General features: G+C 38.2%; 1 protein-coding gene and 1 non-coding gene across 3 annotated transcripts; both read right to left on the bottom strand.

The window, feature by feature from the left end:
• Positions 1-6127: 6127 nt before the first annotated feature.
• On the bottom strand, positions 6128-19985 carry NPM1 (nucleophosmin 1). Of its 2 annotated transcripts, none has more exons than XM_055325356.1 (10): positions 19812-19985; positions 17706-17785; positions 17005-17124; positions 16580-16673; positions 16160-16266; positions 15987-16054; positions 13334-13391; positions 12900-12983; positions 11826-11927; positions 6128-8756 (listed from the first exon to the last, which is right to left on the bottom strand). In XM_055325356.1, exons 1-10 carry the CDS (start codon positions 19867-19869, stop codon positions 8646-8648), a joined length of 882 nt encoding a protein of 293 aa, XP_055181331.1. In that variant the 5' UTR covers positions 19870-19985; the 3' UTR covers positions 6128-8645. The 2 variants fall into 2 exon arrangements, with proteins under 2 accessions (XP_055181331.1, XP_055181332.1); XM_055325357.1 differs by lacking the exon at positions 6128-8756 and adding an exon at positions 8778-10499 and having other exon boundaries at positions 19812-19984.
• On the bottom strand, positions 12702-12808 carry LOC129510057 (U6 spliceosomal RNA). Its single transcript, XR_008664499.1, has one exon. It is a non-coding gene; the product is annotated as a U6 spliceosomal RNA (small nuclear RNA).
• Positions 19986-20093: the final 108 nt, after the last annotated feature.

Here is a 20093-nt window from a genome sequence, read left to right as displayed (position 1 = left end):
TTTATATGGAATGGGTATATGACTATGTTCTAACATTAAAATGCTTCCAAGTTTTTCAATGTTCAGATAAAGTGTATCTTGTCAACCTCACAAATAAGACTATCATCCAAATAAGACTGACCAAAAAAGTCCAGTCAAGAGAACAGTTCTGAGTAAGAGCATGAATTCAAGAGTCAGAAATCCTGGATTTGAATATTGCCTCCAACATTGACGTATAAATTCCAGCAAGTAGCAGTCTGACACTCTGCTTCTCCATCTACAAACCATGGCTAAGAACAGTAACAACTCAAGAGTTTTCAGTTACTGAATGAGGTCAGAGTCTGGCACATAATGAAGGCTCCAAAAAGTTTTAGCGATTATTAATAATCATAATTATGATTCTCAGATTTTCACTTTTCTTTACAATTTCATCAAGTAGGGAGGCAGGATCCTTCTCAAGTTAATAGTAGAAGAGGTGTCCAACCAGGATGTCTGGACTTCCAAATCCAGTCACTTAGGTCATATCTTCTATTTAAACCTCAAGTCTAGTTTCCACATACGTATTTACTTACTGTATATATATGATTTCCTTTAAGGTTTTCCTACTAGAACTTGACATTCATAGAACAGTATGTACCACTAATCTGGTGGTTATTTCTCATTGATTCGACAATGTATCAATCCTGTCAGGCCAGGGGTAAGACAAGGTCCTATTCTAAAACAAGCCACTTCACTTTTAGGGAAAATGCGTAGTAAGTGCAGTCAAGAGATGAATTCTAGCTTATCGGGTGCTTTGAATAATACCAATGGGACAGAGAACACCTCTTAGTAAATACTTAGACTATACAGCAAAGGTGAGAAATAGCCACACAAAGGAATACTGCAAGCAAAAGACATCAAGTGCCTACAAGTAGAAAAAGGCAGGATTAGCCAGGGACAGGTGGCAGTTCAGGGTGAAAACAGGCAAATGCTTGATCATGCCTCATAGACTCTCGGAGGCCAATAGGTAGCTAAAGGCCCTTTTAAAGGGCACTATGTACAGTTTTTAAGTCAGTTTTAAGTGTGCTCCGAGTTTGTCACAGATCTATGTAAACACCTTTCTAAGGCATCCTTCCCACCACCTATCCCTGGTCCCAAACTAACAATTTGTTGGCACTAGATTCTAGAGTAACATAAATTGAACCAGGTGTTAGCTACTACTTTGTGTCCAGCTTTTTATTCAGCATGTTTCTGAGATTCATCCTCATTTGTTGTTGCTTTTATCAGTTTATTGCCAAGTAGTACCTAACAGTGTGGATATACTAATTTGTGCGGCAACTAGTCTGTCAGACCTTGAAACTAACTCAAAATAATGTTTTTTTTAAAGATTTTATTCATTTATTAGAGAGCGAGCATAAAAGCAGGGGGAGCAGCAGAGGGAGGAGAAGCTGGACACCAGGACCTCAGGATTGGGACCTGAGGGCCAGAGCCAAAGACAGATGCTTATGGGACAGCCACCCAAGCAACCTGGAGTTTGCTTTTCAAAAGCTTACCACAGGTGCTAAAGTAAAAAGTGAATAGGAATGCTCAAACTGTGGCAGTAGGGAGGCCAAGGAGTTTATTACCAGTCCAGGCAACTGTAGTTTGGGCTGGATGGCTGTGTGGAATTGGATGTAATTCCTAGCTGTAAGCTAGTGAACTTGCCATTTCCCAAGACTGTAAACCATTGTCTTGAGTGGAACTAAAACTTTAAAGGGAGTCAAGAATGTATACTGACTGCTAGTGCAATGGGATGTAAGCCCCGCAGGGCAGCTGTTTTGCTCACTGACTAATCCTAAATACTCAGAACCCTGGGACACAGTATATATTTAAATGTTTTAGGTCACTCCTATCTTTTTCAAGTGTGAAAGTGAATTAGCACCTCAATCTGACATGTATTTTCCAATTCTCTCCAGTTTAAGATTCAGGGAGTCTGTAGAATACAAGTATTTTGGATACAGAAAGATAGGAGAACCTCCAGCCTAAGAACACAGGACAGATGGAACCTCAAGCCTTCAGCAGGACAAAGTAGATTTTAATAAGAGTAGACAGACCCTTAGGCAGACGAGGCTCTCAATTTTTCTCAAAACCAGCTCTTAGAACTTTCACAGCATTAAACAGGACCTCCACTGCCAAACTCATGAGTCAGGGAGCAACTGGCTCTTTGGCAAGCAAGAACTGCCTGGAAGGTAGCCTTGGACTTTCTGAAGTAACATTAACCCTTTTATCATTAGCTATACTGAAATTTAAAAAAAAAAAAAAAAAAAAAAAAAAAAACAAACAAACACCTCTAACCCTTTATCTCCAGAGCCCAGACCACTACCTTTTATTCAGAGGTTCAGTGTATGTGACCCTCAACTTCACTTGAACATTTCAAACAGAAGCCCCACACCTTAGACTGTTTCTCTCCCCTCATTAAGCTACTGGCTGTCAAGACCACACAGTAGTTTCTGCAGCTTTGTGACACTATAAACCTAGTATTTGCATGGATCCATTTAGACAGCTGGATCTGCTCTCCCCAAATGGCCTCATTAACTTGTGGTTGAAACTAAGGTAGCGCAACCTTACATGATTAAGATACCAAATGAGAGAAGCTTCCCCCAGTTACCCAACAAGTGCCATCCATCACTGCCCACCAAATGCTAACAATTCCCCTATTGCTTTTCCAAAGGGTCTAAAAGTTAAGCTAATTGAGCACCACTTACCCAGATGGTTCTAACTGCCATTCTTTCTTATCTTAAAATATTTTAAGAGAGGAAGCATAAATGGAGAGGAGGGACAGAGGGAGAGGGAGAAGCAAGCAGACTCCCTGCTGAGCCTCACTTGGAATTTGATCCCAGGACTCCAAGACCATGACTCACAACTCAGACACAATTAACTGAACCAGCCAGGCACCCCTGCCATTCTTCTTTTATTTTTTTTTAATTTTTATTTTATTTATTTATGATAGTCACAGAGAGAGAGAGAGGCGCAGAGACATAGGCAGAGGGAGAAGCAGGCTCCATGCACCGGGAGCCCGATGTGGGATTCAATCCCGGGTCTCCAGGATCACGCCCTGGGCCAAAGGCAGGCGCCAAACCGCTGCGCCACCTAGGGATCTCCATTCTTTTTTTAAAAAGAAATGTATCATCCCAGGTCTGACAAAGAAAATGAAGATGAACCTGGAACATTTTCTCACACTAGAAAGCAAAAAGCTATTGTACTGGAATCTGTGATAGTAGAAACAAGTTAAAAGGGGATTCCATCCACCAAAAAAAAGGTAAAAGAAAAAAAAATACATAAAAATCTTGAATTCAGGATACTTAAAACTCACTAGTTTCAATAAGTTGCTAGAACATCAACCCAGCATTCTGAAAATTGGTAAATGAAAATATTAAAATATTTGTTTTTCAAGTCAGGTACAGAAGTAATACAAGTGGGGATTTTAAAGTGCCTGCAAAAATAGTGAATGGTATTGCCAAGAACTAAGCCATTAAACATTCATCTTCAGCAGACTGGCTTAAGGGAAATACAATTATTCCATCAAAAAGTACTCTAAAAAAGGAATTATTCTTGGTACGGTACATCTATTATAAATCCCTCAAATTAAGAATATTCTCTCAGAGGTCCCTCTATCACTATGAATCCAGATTAGAAGCCACCTGCGTGGCTCAGTAAGTTAAGTGGGGCTGGCTCCTGATTTCACCTCAGGTCATCTGAGGGTCTTGAGATCAATTCCCTTCTCAGGCTCACTTGCTCAGTGGGGAGTCTGCTTGAGATTCTTTCTCTCCCCCTGCCCCATGCTGGCTCATTCTCTAAATAAATTTTGAAAATTAGTACTAGGGACAAAGGAAAAGAATTATGTATTTCCCTTATTAGTCCTAGAAAACAAAATATGCTTTGAACTTTTTTTAGTTATCCCTAAGTACCTTATGTATATATATATATATATATATTTTTTTTTAGCAATTAAACCAATATTGATCTAAGTATAGCCAATCTCACTTAGCAGTTTACACAGCACAAAACATTTTTTAATGAGGAATTTCTAGGCACAAGACTAGGAGTTCAATTTTCAGATTACCATATTTATTAGTTGGCTGAGGTCTAGTTACAAGACTACTAGTGACTGGAGGCACACTGTAAACTTTTTCAAAGATGGATCTGATTAGCTTTATTTAACATGCAAGAACAAGACCACCAGTAAGGCCAACTGGCTTTCTCTTAGAATGCAGAATAGTCCTTTTGGTTTTCCTGTTACTTAATTACCCATCAGCTAAAGTCAAAGGTTAAATTCTACAGAAAGTGACTCCAATTATAAACATATCAGACCTATATTTTAAGACATTATAATCCAAGTATACTTCTACTTCTGAACATTTTAAGTAACTAATTTCCTAATATACTCCTATATCATCACATACTGTGATATGAAACAGTTTATCTAGGGAAGGAATGATTCAACTTTAATATATTTACTTCTTGATAGCACTCTGTGGCACTATTTAACACAAGTAACTTATTCAAATTTGTGCGCAGGTTAAGCGTTTTGGAATTCTATCAATTTTTTTTAAACATTAAGCATAAAAACGTCCTTTAAAATAGTACTTTCCAAAAAAAAATAAAAATAAAAAAATGAAATAAATCAGTACTTTCCAGTGAAATTAAGAACAATGAACATTTGCCATTTTCAACTGAATCTCCATTAAAGATATAATAAAGAGAAGCTATAAGGACACTCTGGAGAGGAAACTGAATAATCAATGAAGAAAATCAAAACCTAAAGTAAATGACTAGAAAGGACACCTAAAGCCTGGCAAGTAGCATTAGAAAGAGTGTACTACTACCAACCCTTCCCACCCTCCAAAAAAGGTTACTTTCCGGACATCTGGCTGGCTCAGTCTGTAGAGCATCTGACTCTCAATCTCAAGGTCATGAGCTCAAGGCCCACACTGGACGTGGAGCCTACTTCAAAGAATAAAATAAAAAAAAAGTTAAGATTAAAAGGCAGATAGGTATCTGCTCATTCCCATCAATGTATCTGGAACTACAGCCTCATCAACAAGAGCAATCCTCTTCATCTATATAAAAGATAAACAGACTGAGAGGGTAAAAAAAGAAAAGAAAGCATAAACAATGCACAGGGTGAAAAGAGATTAAATACGTCCCCAAACACCCAAGGAAGAGTATTTGAAGTCAGTAAAAATAAAACCAACACAAATTTGAAGATATTAAAGTCTTTTCTCTTAGAAGTTTAAACAAAAAAGGAATGGTAAGGAACATCCAAGAGAATGAAACCAAAGGCCCAAGAACAGATAGAAGTTAAGCAGGAGATAATGGCCCCTAACAGGAAGAGTCTGGAGAACAGACCCAATCTACCCAGGGCCTAGAACAAGACACATTATAGAATTTCAGAAGACCAGCAATAGGCCAATCTTAATCAGTTCTCAGGAAAACTGGTCCTATACAAAAGAACACCTGAAAATGGCAAGAGACTAAGAGGCACAATTAAAATCCTGAGAAAAAGATTTAGCAGAATTAACTCTGATGTCAAAAACTGACTTTTCAGACTAAAAGTACTCAGAAAAATATTTCCTACATATATTGGCAAACTACTGGAGACACCACGGTAAAACAAAAGGAGCAACAGTATCTAACTACAACCGTCCTGTAATTAGCATGTGGTAAAATTGATAAAAAGATACCAAAGATTAGCCCCTGAATGTCCTCATGTAACCACCGCTTGCAATAAATTAATCTTTCCCCTGTGGATAATTATGTGCTATTTTTGGGCAAATTGAGAAAACAGTCAACAGAATTCATTTTTCTGTTCTGGTTCAGATGAAGAGCCCATGTTGAGAAAAGCAGCTGCAAGGTCTTCAACATGCCAGATTTTACCAGTAAAAACTGGGTTTAAGTGGATAGGTGGTCTGACTAAACATCTGAAAACACACTTGCATGGTCATAATTATCACTGTTATCAAGAGGTAGGAAACTTTTAAGCATTAAATGAAAAATAGAGAAGCACTACTGAGAAGCACAACTATTTGGAGGGGGAGGGCAGGAACTGTTTCTCGGGATTTCAGGGTATTAATTTGATACTTTTAACTAAGTACATTTATTTCTTTGACAAAGTATAAGAAGAATAATAGAAAGAGAAACAGTGCTACTTTATTAAAATACTGAGTTTATTTCACATGTATATTTTTGTCTCCCCACCATTTCCATTTGTCTGACCACCACTACTACTATGTCCTATCATAACATTCCATACATACTTAAAACCAAGCAAAGGGTGGAGTTCCATCTTTAAAAACTAAACAGGCATTTTGGACAACACATTCTTGGCAATGGAACCTGGACAACATTTATCAGACACGGTAGGGAAAGTTCTCACTCTGCATTATAAAAAGGACAGCCAGATATCAACTGTTACAGAAATGAAAGAAGACGGAAAATTTTAACAAACTGTTTAAACTATTTTCTTAAAGAGACTTCCTCCACTGCCAGAGATCTTGAATAGCCTGGAAAAAAAAAAAAAAATGTGGTTAAAGAACCACAACACTTCATAGACACCAATAAATTAAACCACAGCTCTTTGTACAGTTCAATGTATCTATCTTTCATCCTACCACCAAAAAGGTTCACTCTAGATAATTAAGAACTAATTTCAAGGAAATGTATACTCAGAATTTAATTTCAATAACCTCAAATCAAGCATAACATGTCAATCTTTGTAGGCAGAGGTACTAGTATGTATGTATTTAACAGCTTAAACAAAATGGAAGAGGTGAGGCCAGTTTGGCCAAATGTTGCCTCAATGTCCTATACTTTAGAGCTGCCAGATTTAGCACATAAAAATATAGAACACACAGTTAAATACATTTATCTAAGATTATGGAACACATACTAAAAACTACTTAAACCCAGATTAACTACTCAGATTTGCTCTTATCTGATTTGTTAAAGCACTTAACACCCATCTTCCAAGACATAATCTGCTCTTCATTCTTAAAATCTAAGGATTCAGGGAACCCTGGGTGGCACAGTGGTTTAGCGCCTGCCTTTGGCCCAGGACGCAATCCTGGAGACCCGGGATCGAGTCCCATGTCGGGCTCCCGGTGCATGGAGCCTGCTTCTCCCTCTGCCTCTCTCTCTGTGTGTGTGACTATCATAAATAAAAAAAATAAAATAAATAAAATAAAAATCTATGGATTCAAAATGTCAACTGACAAAAAGAACATCCTTGTTTTGTCCTTTAACACATGAAATCTGTAACTTGTTCTCATGCTAGTATTAACATCCATGTAAGAATCATTCTTCAAATGACAGTCTCAATTTATTTTATTAGTTAACCACTTTAAATTGGTTTTTACTAGCCAAATCCCCATAAGCAGTTTTCACAAGAAAAACTGCATAAGCAATGAAAAATTTTATACATTGTGACCTGTTATCTGTAGGGGTATGTCAAAAAAACATGAGGCATTTACAGTTTGAATATCTGTAATAGTAAACTGAACTATTCCTTAGTATTTCATCCTTGCACTTGAAAATAGGCTTTCAGTTTTAGACTCAGAACATACTTCTGATAGCAATGAGTTCAGTCATTTCAGCTGCAAGACTAATACCTTCACAACTTTGATTATCTTTCCCTAAATTCTTAACCACAGATCTTATTTTACCATGGTCTTTGACACTAACTGGGAGAAATCATTTGTCTTATACTTCCTTGTTAGTAAATGCAGATTCACATCTTACTTTCCACTATTTGCAATACAGAACAATTGCAACAATTGCGTACTCTGGTTTCACAAGGATTTTTGTTTAACAAATGTCTACTGTTCAGAAACTTCACAGAATTCACACTTGCATTTTGGGGTTTGATACACACAAACAGAACAGAACAGTCTCTTACAGAAGAGTGTAAAATTGAATTTCATCTCACAGCCATATCAATAAAGGCTGAACTCCCCAATAATAGTAAGCAGTGCTGAAACACTTCAAACTGGACCAAAGTAGTGCTGCCATTTAAGTCATGTAAGTACTAGGTAACTGGCAGAAAAGTAGCTCATACTGAAAAAAAGTTATAGGTATTCTTGACAAAAACCATTTAACACAGAATGTTCTACATATACAAAGGTGCCTTTGCAACCTTACCTTGTTTTTACATTTTCCTTTACAATCTGAGTCAGCAACCATAAATACGACCATAAAAGTAAATGATTTTTTTTCTATTGAGAAAATAGCATTTAAGAAATATAAAATTCAACAGCTGACTCAAGCTAATATTTGAATATTTACTATAATTTGGCTTCTTGCTTCCAGATTTTATACCTCAGGTTGTTTTCAGCAAAATGTGCTTCCTGTAAGACCTACAGAGAAAATGGTCTTCTCTGCCAACTCAAAAGAAAGCAGAAGTCCAGACTACAAGTACTCAAATGGAGCAGCAAGGAAATCAGATGACTTCCTTGCCAACAGAGTACCAAAAGTAAAGTGAATTCAGTAACCAAGAGATAATTTTATAGAAAAACCGGAGAAAAATGTACTAGTGTTATCTTCTCAAATTCTTACAAGTTTCCAGGTATTTAATCTGAAGTATTATTTGTGGTTAGGAACCTTTTAAAAGAAGCCAACACTTAAACTAAAAATCATGAATAAGTCACAAAAAATTAGGATTTAGTCACATCTCCTAAAAATTCAGTTACCTCTTGGTCAGTCATCCGGAAGCAATTCTTCACATAATTGATGAACTTGGCTTCCACTTTGGGAAGAGAACCACCCTAGGAAACAAAAGCATTAATAATGTTAAGTACAGAAATACTGTTTTTGAGATACTATGAAACTCCTCAAAGATTTTCATGCTATTACGTGGATCATTGGTTCACTCTTTGTCCCTTCAACTCTTCATTTTAATACTTTGGTTTTAGGCCCAGAAACACCTACTGGTAACAATATTTAAAAACTAGGTCTTGGGCAGCCTGGGTGGCTCAGCAGTTTAGCGCTGCCTTCAGCTCAGGTCGTGATCCTGGAGTCCCAGGATTGAGTCCCATGTGGGGCTCCCTGCATGGAGCCTGCTTCTCCCTCTGCCTGTGTCTCTGCCTCTCTCGCTCTCTCATGAATAAGATAAAATCTTTAAATAAATAAGTAAATAAGAATAAAAAAAATAAAACCTAGGTTTTTCATTAAGGAGGGCACGTGAGGGCAGCCCCGGTGGCGCAGCAGTTTGGTGTCGCCTGCAGCCTGGCGTGTGATCCTGGAGACCCGGGATCGAGTCCCACATCGGGCTCCCTGCATGGAGCCTGCTTCTCCCTCTGCCTGTGTCTCGGAATAAATAAAATCTTAAAAAAAAAAAAAAAGGAGGGCACGTGATGTAATGAGCACTAGGTATTATCTAAGACTAATCACTGAGCTCTACCTCTGAAACTAATAAACCATATATTAACTGGATTTTAAATAAAAAAGGGGGGGGACCTAGGTCTTTCATAGTACTCCTATAAATAAGTTCATTAGTTTTAAATTCTCTCAAACCACTCTAAAAACACAGAACATAAGCTACAGTTGATACTCTTCAGGAACTCAAACATGTCAACTTGACTGCTTGCTCTACTATATAGCACCCAGAACCAAATACAAATTTATACCCCTTTTTGAGTACCATATACAAAGAATCAAAATTACTTAATCACTTAATACTTAAGAACCTAGATCCAGCACAACCGTAACCTGGGAGTCAGTCAGTTCAGGGCATATATGAAGTCGAATGGGGGGAAAAATTAGTCCCACATTTCACTAACCAAAACTTGGCACCTCCTTCAATTATGGACACAGGGAAGAAATCACAACATTATTAATACAACTCATTTTCAAAATAGTTCATCACCAAACACTTTCAAATGCTGCAATTACTGCAAATATCTTGATGTGTTCATATTCATCACTACTTTTGAATGATCTTAATACTAATTATAAACCTTTTGTTTCCTCTTTTTGTAACTAAATTTTAATTTTCCTTGTAACCTAAATCTTCTATGCATTTTAACAAGATCAAGGTTTCAGAATGCCAAAGGAATCAAGGCACAAAATAGGTTAAGATCAGAAGTATGGTTAAGATCCTTAAATTGCCACTGTAATCTAGAAAATAAACCTCACTGTAAATTCCATTTTTAAATTATCGTCACATACATTCTTATTTGATTCATTCAAATATTTATTGAGCAGCTAGGGAGACACAAAGGCAATTAAAACATGGCCAAAGAGGTAAAGCAAATGCGCAAATCATAGAAAGCAAAGTGTAAAGGGTCACTGAATCACAGCAGTCAAAAGAAAAGTGCTTTAGGAGATCAAGAATGAGATTGCTTCCAGCCTGGAAGGGGGTGTGGGTGGGTGGCAAAACAGGAAAGGGATTTGAGACTTCAGTCTGGATTGTTGATGACAGTCAGTATGGACTATATTTGTCTCTCCTTTTCCTCTCTCCCCAGCTTTGGGTTTATTTTACCAGTAGTGCCCAGGACTGTTCAATTCGCCTGTAATTAAACCAAGGAGATAGGACCATATTAAAATGGGGGGGGGGGATCTAAAAAATGTCATTTTAGCATTGTATGCAAGGGATAAAAATAAAACAGTGATACCAGAAGCTAGAAAGGTATACAGTAGTACTAAAGCAAAAACCAACAAACACATTTTGGTTCTAAAAGTTTCCCAACTGACTCATCACTGCACAAAAAAAATTTACTGAAACCAGGTAAACTTATAAAGCAAAGGAAAAACATGGGGAAACAAAGAGTCAGCAACTTTTCCTCACCATCCCACCTTTACTCTGAAGTCCAAGTTTACTAGGTTTAGTAAGTTTAGTTTCTCAATCAAGTAAGTAGCAGGAAGAGAGCTAATTTCTTCTCACATTTCCATTATTTAAGACAAAATGGCAACTAAATATAAGCATTCAGAGATTCAAGATATTACCATATATAACTGGTAATATCTTGGAATAAAGAGCAAATAAAGGGATCCCTGGGTGGCTCAGCGGTTTAGCGCCTGCCTTTGGCCCAGGGCGTGATCCTGGAGTCCCAGAATCGAGTCCCACGTCAGGCTCCCGGCATGGAGCCTGCTTCTCCCTCCTCCTGTGTCGCTGCCTCTCTGCCTCTCTTTCTATCATAAATAAATAAATAAATCTTAAAAAAAAGGGGGGGGGGACAAATAAAGATTCAAATTTGTTGGAAAATGTTTGACTAAAATCAGTCATGAATAATTATTGTAACTAACCCATCAGCAACCAAGCAATTTCCACAGCCTGTAAATTTATAGAAGACTCAAACGCCCTCTGCTGGTTCTATAGCATCTTACAACTTAAAAAAAAAAACCACTCTCATTGAACTCCTTTTAACATCTAAGGTCAGAATGAATCTTAAAACCAACTTACTGGTCTTTCTTTTATATAAAAAAAAAAGTATATATATGTAACTTCAAGTACACACACACACACAAAAATGTCAAGGTGAGAAATGAATGCAAAAAACAATGTTTCTAAAAAAGGAAAAGCATAGTACAAAAGGGGCAGGTATATCAAGATTAAAAAAGTAAGGAACAATCTAGTTCCAAAGCCATCACAATGGTATTACTCTAAAAGAGGAGGGACAGGACGCCTGGGTGGCTCAGTGGTTGAGTGTTTGCTTCGGCTCAGGGTGTGATCCCAGGATACAGTCCCACATCGGGCTGGCTCCCTGCATGGAGCCTGTTCTTCCTTCTGCCTGTGACTGCCTCTGTCTCTCAAGAATAAATAAAATCTTAAAAAAAAAAAAAAAAAAGAGGGAATAAGAAAACCCATCTAGGTTTTAAGATCCTTTTATACTCACTTTTTCTATACTTGCTTGCATTTTTGCTTTAATGTCTTCTACAGAACTAGGTCCTTTCGGTGTTTTGGGAGTCTTTTCCTGTTTTTTGAAAGATTCTTGACCCTGAAAAAAAAAAAGATTAAGTTTCAAAAGGACATAAAGGGGTGTCTCTTACGACCCATCCTACCTACCTGGATTTTCTCAAGAAAATTATTCTTATTTACAATCCTTCCTTGTAAAAAAGAGTTCAGTTGTTTTAAATAAACATCTCAACAATTGTTTCTTATTCTTAATATATCATTCCTGAATAAAAACAAGAATAGTTTGAACTTGCTTTTTATATTCAACATCAGATCAGATCAGTTCTACACTTGTACACCATCAAAATTGAAACCAGAAGGCCCCAAGAATGAAGCAAGTAAATGTACCTTGACAGGCCTTAGGCCCATCCCATAGCTTCTAATAATCTCCAAGCTGGGGTACTGTGGCTCTTTTAAGTTGTTAGATTCTAGTACACAGCCAGAGTTGAGAAAACTCTATGCCATAAAATACTTTAAAAAACTCCTTACAGGACACAACTGTTTATAGTGCAATAAAAAAATTTTTGTTGGCATCCTCCACTAGAGGATGGATCCTCCACCAACAAACACAATGTTTTATATATGTATTTTTTATTGGAGCTTGATTTACCAACATATAGTATAATAATACCCAGTGCGTATCCCCTCAAGTGCCCCCCCTCAGTGCCTGTCACCAAGTCCTTGGTAGTTCCCCAAAGTTAGGAGTTTCATGTTTTGTGACCGTGATATTTCCCACTTACTTTCTCTCCTTTCCCCTATAATCCCTTTCATTATTTTTTATATTCCTCATATGAGCGAAACCGTATGATTGTCCTTCAAAAATATGGACTGCTTCATGAATTTGCATATCATCCTTGCACAGGCACCATGCTAATCTTCTCTGTATTGTTCCAATTTTAGTATATATGCCACCGAAGCGAGCACACCAACAAGCACACTTTAGCACTTTAAGATATCAATTAAAACTTCTAACTACTTCACAGTTAAGGTTGTGGTTTATGTGTATGCCACTTACTTTTGTTCTTGGTGTTGATGGTTTTGAGTCTTTTCCATTCTGGTTTGATTTTTGTGCATTTTTGGCTGGAGTATCTCGTATAGACTGCAATTAGAAATTATCTTAATCAATGCTCTCCTACACATAACAGACATATGAGTCCAAGTAAAACAGCCCCAAACCACTTAAACAAAAGCAGGCAGGGTAAGACAAAACAATCATTCTGACAAAAGGTATTAAGGGCTATGAAAGTGGGAGAAGACCACAAGGATAAAGAAAATAGATCACTATTAGGAAAGTTTTTAAGATGAAAACCCTATTCAGGACTAATTTAAGTACAAGATCAACAACTCCTCCCAAACCAGCTTTCATTAACTACAAAACAAAGCACTAAAAAATTTCCATTTCTGTTACTAGCTATTTCTGCCAGCCTTGTACCATTGTGCTGTACTTACTTTCTTTACTGGAGCCTTTTCTTCAGCTTCCTCATCATCAAAATCATCATCATCATCACTACAAATGAAATGAGTCATTATTTTTAAAAAATTTTTAATTTAAGTTCGATTTGCCAACATGGAACACTCAGTGCTCATCCCATCAAGTGCCCATCACCCAATTACCCTATCCCCCCACCCATCTTCTCTTCTACAACCCTGTTTCCCAGAGTTAGAAATCTCATGATTTGTGTCCCTAATTTTTCCTCACAAGGAGTCACTATTACTGATCCAATGCACTCATAAGCCTATGTAAAAATTGGATGGAACTCCAAGTTTAGTCAATCAAGATGTTAAGAATTTCAAACTCTTGAGGATTGACAAAAAGAATTGGAAGCAAGGGTCTCAAAGAGCTATTTGCATGTTCATCTTCACAACACTATTCACAATTTCCAAGAGGTGGAAGCAACCTAAATATCTACTAACAAATGCTAAGAAAACTATCATTTATATATTTAAGGAAATATTCAGTATTTTTGGATAGTTATTAGAATATTGCGATTTTTAAAAAAGATTTTAGAATGAGAGACTCCCAAGGAGATTTCCTCCGCTGAGCAAAGAGCCTGACGCAGGGTTCTATCACAGGACTCTGAGGATCATAACCTAAGGTGAAATCAAGAGTCGGACACAATAGACTGAGCCACTTGGGATGCCCCTAGAATATTCAGTTTTAAAGGAAATCCTGTCACATGGAAGAACCTTGAGAACATACTAACATAAAAAATAAAAATTAAAAATTAAAAAAAAATAAAAAATAAAAAAAGAGAACATACTAACAAACATGACAGTCATGGAAAAGACAAACATAGTGTATGATCCCACTTGATACTTAATGAGGCATCAAAAATAATCTTTTACTCTATAGAACCCAAAAGGAGATTGGTGGTAGCCAAGGGTTGGAGAATGGTGGAAAGGAGTTTTCATTCAGTTAAGTAAATTTTCAGTATTAATAGATGAAAAGACTTTAGGATCTATTAAACAATATAATTAACACTCCTCAACTGTACACTTCAAAAATGGTTAAGATAATATTGTATTTTTCTTACAACTAAAGTGGATAAAAAAACTTAAAAATGGAAGTTGTGGTTTAAAAAAACTAAACAGAAACACATGTTCACAGATCAGGAGAAATATTCTAAGGTGGCAAATCTCCAAATTAATCTACGATTCATCACAACCCCTAACAGTCCCAGGTTCTCTGTAGACATTGATTCTACAATTTGTATTAAAATTCAAAGAACCCAAAAGCAGCCAAAAACAATCTTGAAAAAGTAACAAAATTGGAGAATGCACTTAGTGTTTTCAAAAGAAACCCACAAAAATTACAAAGCAACAGAAATCAAGACTGTTTTATGAGCACCTAAGGATACTTATCAATAAAACCAAAGAGTCCAGAAACAAACCCATAATTCATCGTAATGATTCTCAACGACACAGTACTGTCATCCAATGGTGAAAGATGTCTAATAAACGGTGCTGGGACAACTAGAAATCCACACACAGAATTTAGGTTTGTCCCCAACTTCATACCATATACAAAAACGGATTCAAGATGGATCGAAGATTTAAATATAAGACATATAATAAAGGTTTCAGAAGATTTGGCAATGGCTTATTTTAACACCAAAAGCACACAAGCATCAAAATAAACAAACTGGACTCCATAAATCATTAAAAACATAAAAAATTAAGTTAATATGACACTGGATGACTAAAAACTTTTGTGCAAAGGATTACACACTCAAGTGAAAACACAACCCACAGAACGGGAGAAAGTATTTGTGAATTCTTTCTGAAAAGGAACTTGTAAGAGCTTTTTTGTTTTCTGACAACTCAGTATATCAAGACAAGTAAAGGGGTAGTTGGGTGCCTCAGTAAGTTAAGCATCTGCTTTCTGCTCAGGTCAAGATCCCAGGCAGGACACTGGGATCGGGCCTCCAGTCAGGCTTTCTACTCAGCGGGGAGCCTGCTTCTCCCCCCATCTGCCTCTCTCTCATGAATAAATAAACAGCACTTTATTGTGTAGTATGCATTTAAATTTACCTTAGCCTGATCAAGTTTAATAAAACTATCAAATCATTTCCAAAAAAAAATCTTAAACCCTTCATGAAAATCTTCCATCTTTCAGAATCTCATTTTATCAGTAAGGACCAAAAAACTCTTAGCCAAAATCCTTTGTGGGATAAAAAAATCATTAAGTGACAACTTACAAAATGAAATGTCGCTGAAGCCATTTGGATTCTTTCTACCCAGATCACTTATATACTGTTTAGTAAAAAATCTTACCAGCAGACTTGTCATCACGTGTTTATTAAATCTTCCTCAGGAAAAAAAGTAATCTAGTCAAATACATTTGGGAAGCACCACATATTCTTTTGAAAATTTGCAACACACCACATTTTAAAATTTTTTTTAAAAGATTTTATGAGCTACCCAGCTGTCCCACGGTGCATTTTAAAGGCTCTTAAATGCCAGCATTTTTTAATTCAGCTAATTTAATTCAAAGTAACAGCCAATGACCATTTACCCTTTTTAAGTATTGCTTAATTTCAAAGATGATTATAATTTTCATAAACTACTCTCCATACAACTGTCAAGCTAAGATCACACTTACTCTTCATCATCGTCGTCATCATCATCGTCGTCATCATCGTCTTCATCAGCAGCAAGTTTTACTTTTTTCTTAAAAAAAAAAAAGTTCATATAAAAATACGTACATGTATGTACCCATGAACAAGTGCTGATCTTAATCACCAAAACTAAAGGCCAGGATAAGATAACCTATACCTGTGGAACCTTGCTACCACTTCCAGGGGCAGAACGCTTTCCAGATATACTAAGAAGTTTCACATCCTCTTCTTCTTCATCTTCTGACTCTGCATCTTCCTCTACAGCTAGAACAAGTTTATTTATTAGCCACTACTAGAACTCAACCAATAAGCAAGAACTCAGGAAAAAAAGGGCATAGCATACAATAATGAGCATTTAAAAACGAAGATTCTACTAGAAAAAAAGCAAATAGGGAACAGAAATTTTTTAAAAAGGAATTTTCAGGACTCCTACTCGGTTTTCAAAAAAACAAAACGAAACCTTTTCTAGTGATAATCTCCATTTAAACAATTATAAAGACAGTAGATCTAGCACACATTACAAAGTTCAAATTGGGAACAAAGAAGAGAATAAATAGCATAATACCTAATAACATACCTACTAAGTGCTGTCCACTAATATGCACAGGACCGGAACCACACTTCAACCGTAAGACCACAGGTGGTGTTATTTCAAAGCCCCCAAGGGACACCTAAAAATGATAAACTTTTAAGGTTAATGTTTGGTATAAAAACCTGTTCATAAGAGACCTAGAAAAATGTTTGTGTTAGGCATTACAGGCAAATTCATAAACCAAATGAACCAACCAGCAAACCTGTTTTAGCACCTCTGACAAATAGCAAACCAATATGTTCAAGAGTTGATCATTCAACCCCACAGTGATGCAGCTGCTACTAAAAAAAAAAACAAAAAAAACAAAGGAAATTCCCCCTTTTAAGTCCTTGGTGTAACCTAAACAACACCTACCTTAATACAATAGAATTAGACCCTGACATAAAATCCAAAAGTCTCAGTGCCCTTACCGTTGGCTGTACAGACATTTTCAAAGTTGCCAGAGTGACTTTAATTGGACTGCCTTCATAATTCATTGCCTCTGCTTCAACAATGTGCAATTCATCCTTTGCACCAGCTCCCAAACTTACCTGTGAACAAAAATACTTTAAATTAACTTCCTATTTTACAATCCCCCCAAAATTTGCCTTCTAAGAAAAAACTAAGCAATTATAAACCTATTATTACCACTAACAGAAAACTTATCGGTGCACAATGTCGTCTTCAAGTTTTAGGTTGCCTTGCCAATCAATTTTTCATTCGAACAAACGCAGCAAATATATTTAATGTCATAGTTTTATCTGCTACCCACAGGATGGACCACCTAACATCTACTGTCCACCTATTCTAAGTCAGGCAGTAAGGCTGCAGGCCCCACTATGGACAAAAAAAAAAAAAAAAAAAAAAAAGATTTATCACTGCCCTAAAGGGCTTTTTCTAATGCAGCCAGAGAGGCAAAGTACACAAATATGGAAAGTTGAACAGTAGTGTGACTCAACTTCACATTACCAAATGAGAAGTAAAGATGCCAAGTTTTATAGTACAGGTACATGATCACGTATTTATAACACTCAGTTATAAACAATACTACTATGAAAATGTTAAGTCACACAAATAGGAATAGGCTGGAATCAAGAAAGGTCAAGTAGTTTATTTTGGAAAGTTTCAGTACCGTTCTTAAAGATAACTGGTGCTCATTTTCATCATTATCCACCTTAAAGTGGTAATCTTTGTCAGCCTTTAGTTCACAACCTGTAAATCAAGGGAAAAAAGCAACAGAGAAAAATGACACTGAAACTTAAGTGAGGATAACCGAAAGGTAACAGTTAATTTGTGACCAAGTTTCCCACTATTCTAGCTATCAGTAGGCAATGCAGAGGTAGCTCTTCCTGGATTTCTTGAACAGCAATGTCTAGAAACATCACATAACATTTATACAGGGCTTTATAAATTCCACTTTCCAACTATACTATTTCATTTTCAACTACACTCTAGTTGTTTTTAGATAGAAACAAGCTCAAAGATCTAGTAAATCCGGATCTGGCAGTATCTGAAACTAAGTCTAATGTACAATATCGATAAACTTTAAAAAGGACTAATTACCTACCTAAGAAAGAGAAGTGACCAATTTAGAAATGAGAATGGTTACACAAACACCTACAAGAACAGCCTGTATTCACAGGACATAAACTACAGATGTAAAAGACCCAAAACTTGCTAGATGGGGTCAATATTCCATCTTTGAAGTTAACAGAAATGATGTACATTATGCTTAGAAATTATGTTTAAGAATAGATATATCCTAGGGATATTTCCCGTAGAAAAGATTAACACAAAAATACAGTATGAATTGACCAGAAACCCTAGCAATTCAAAAGGACTAGGAATAAAAGCCTTAACATATGGTGTAAGTTACCCACTCCCATCCCATCAATAGGCAAGTCGTTTCAAGTACCATCAGAATAACCTTTTAATTAAAGGACTCCATTTAATTGCCCTCTAACTGTTACTGGTACATAGATGCCTAAATGTTACCTCAATTAACAAATCTCAGCATGGTATATAAAGAAACGTGGGGGCAGGATTTGCACTTACTTCAAAGTCTGACAAAGATAGGGCTTCTGACAATTTCACTAAGATTGAAAACCAAAGCTGGCCTCTCTACTATGTATGTAACTGCTTTCTGGAGAGGGGAGGAGAAGATTCCAAAAACAGTACCAGCTCTTACTGAACCCCACACAAATTTCTCATCTTTTCAAAAAAGCGGTTTGCTCAACGCCACAAGAAGGCGGTTTCCCCCAGCCTCCCTCCAAAAATCAACGCACCAGTTCTAGAGGCAAGGGTCTTGGTTTAGATCTACCCACTAGTTACCTACGAGTACAAGCCCTCGTTAAGCCTCAAGCCTTCAGTTCTGAGCGTCAGTCATGTGCAAAGTGGGCTGGTTAAATCTACCAATCAATGTGAGATTTTTTTTTAACAAGTGCTCTATAAAGGAGAACTGCCATCACAGATGTTAAGGACTGAACAAAGACTTCCAGAATCTTGGCTCTACCAGCCTCTTCAGTTAAGATTTCCCGCCCAACAGCTTCAATTAAGCCCCAGGATGCCACGCTCCGTGGTGACAAGCCACCAGGGAGACCCGGATGTAGGGCCCACACCCCCTCCTTCCCCCAACCACGTGGCAACCACGTGCTCCCAGCGGTTGCGGCCTCCTCACGCCCGGCCGCGCCTCCCCTCCCCCCGCAACGGGCCGAGGCACCGGGGCTGAAACTCGGCCCTGAAGCCCCGCACTCTTGAGGCCTAAGGACAACGCCAGGCTCTAAATACCCTTTCCCCCAGAGAGGAAGCCCACGCCCCACACCGCGGACTCCCTCAACCTCCAGGACCAAGCCGGGGCCCTGCATCAAAGACGCCGGCCAAGAATTCCAAGCCTATACGAAACCACACAGCTCAAGAGAAAATCAAGCCCGTGGCTCTACCGCGTGCCCCCAAGCAAAGCCGCACCCTCAGCCGGTCGGTTCTACGTTACCTCAGGCCCTGGGCCTGGGATCGTTCCTGCCCAAGGCTTCAGGCCGCCCCTCCTTTCACCGCTTCGTGCTCCTCTCTCGACCTCCCATCTCTTACGGGGCAGGGCCTCGGCGGCTCTCTTCCCTCCCTCAGGCCTCCAGCTTGCCTGGCTTACCCTCCCAGCCCAGGCCTCAGTGGGATTCCCGCCCCCCCCCCCCACCTCAAAGCCACCAGGCCCTGCCCGGCCTCACCCCAACCCCCCTGCACTTACCAAAAAGATAGTTCTGGGGCCGCAGGGGGCTCATGTCCATGTCCATCGAATCTTCCATGGGGCGGTGGCACGCACTTAGGTGGGAGAGAAGGCGGACGGAGACACACGACTACTGCTCCTCAGAACAGCCGCGCAGGACGGAATCACAGCAGGGAAAGGACGCGGGCTCCCTGCGCACATATATAGCACCGCGAAGATCTCGCGAGAGCTTTCCAAGTCCCGTCTCCGCGCGCGTGCTCGGGAGCCCCCCTCCCCTGACGGTCGCCCTGCCGCGCAAGCGCT

The sequence above is a fragment of the Nyctereutes procyonoides genome, unplaced genomic scaffold (assembly GCF_905146905.1).
Source record: "Nyctereutes procyonoides isolate TBG_1078 unplaced genomic scaffold, NYPRO_anot_genome, whole genome shotgun sequence".
NCBI lineage: Eukaryota > Metazoa > Chordata > Mammalia > Carnivora > Canidae > Nyctereutes > Nyctereutes procyonoides.
The sequence above is the reverse complement of the archived record's forward strand: the minus strand, read 5'-3'. Positions and strand labels throughout refer to the sequence as shown.

Excerpts from the sequence above, each read along its gene's own strand:
- NPM1 (XM_055325356.1), bottom strand. The coding sequence starts at position 19,869 with ATGGAAGATTCGATGGACATGGACATGAGCCCCCTGCGGCCCCAGAAC. Across the intron at positions 16,674-17,004 it reads AAATGTCTGTACAGCCAACG|GTGTCCCTTGGGGGCTTTGA; the intron begins GTAAGGGCACTG and ends TATCATTTTTAG. Across the intron at positions 16,267-16,579 it reads TAGTGGACAGCACTTAGTAG|CTGTAGAGGAAGATGCAGAG; the intron begins GTATGTTATTAG and ends AACTTGTTCTAG.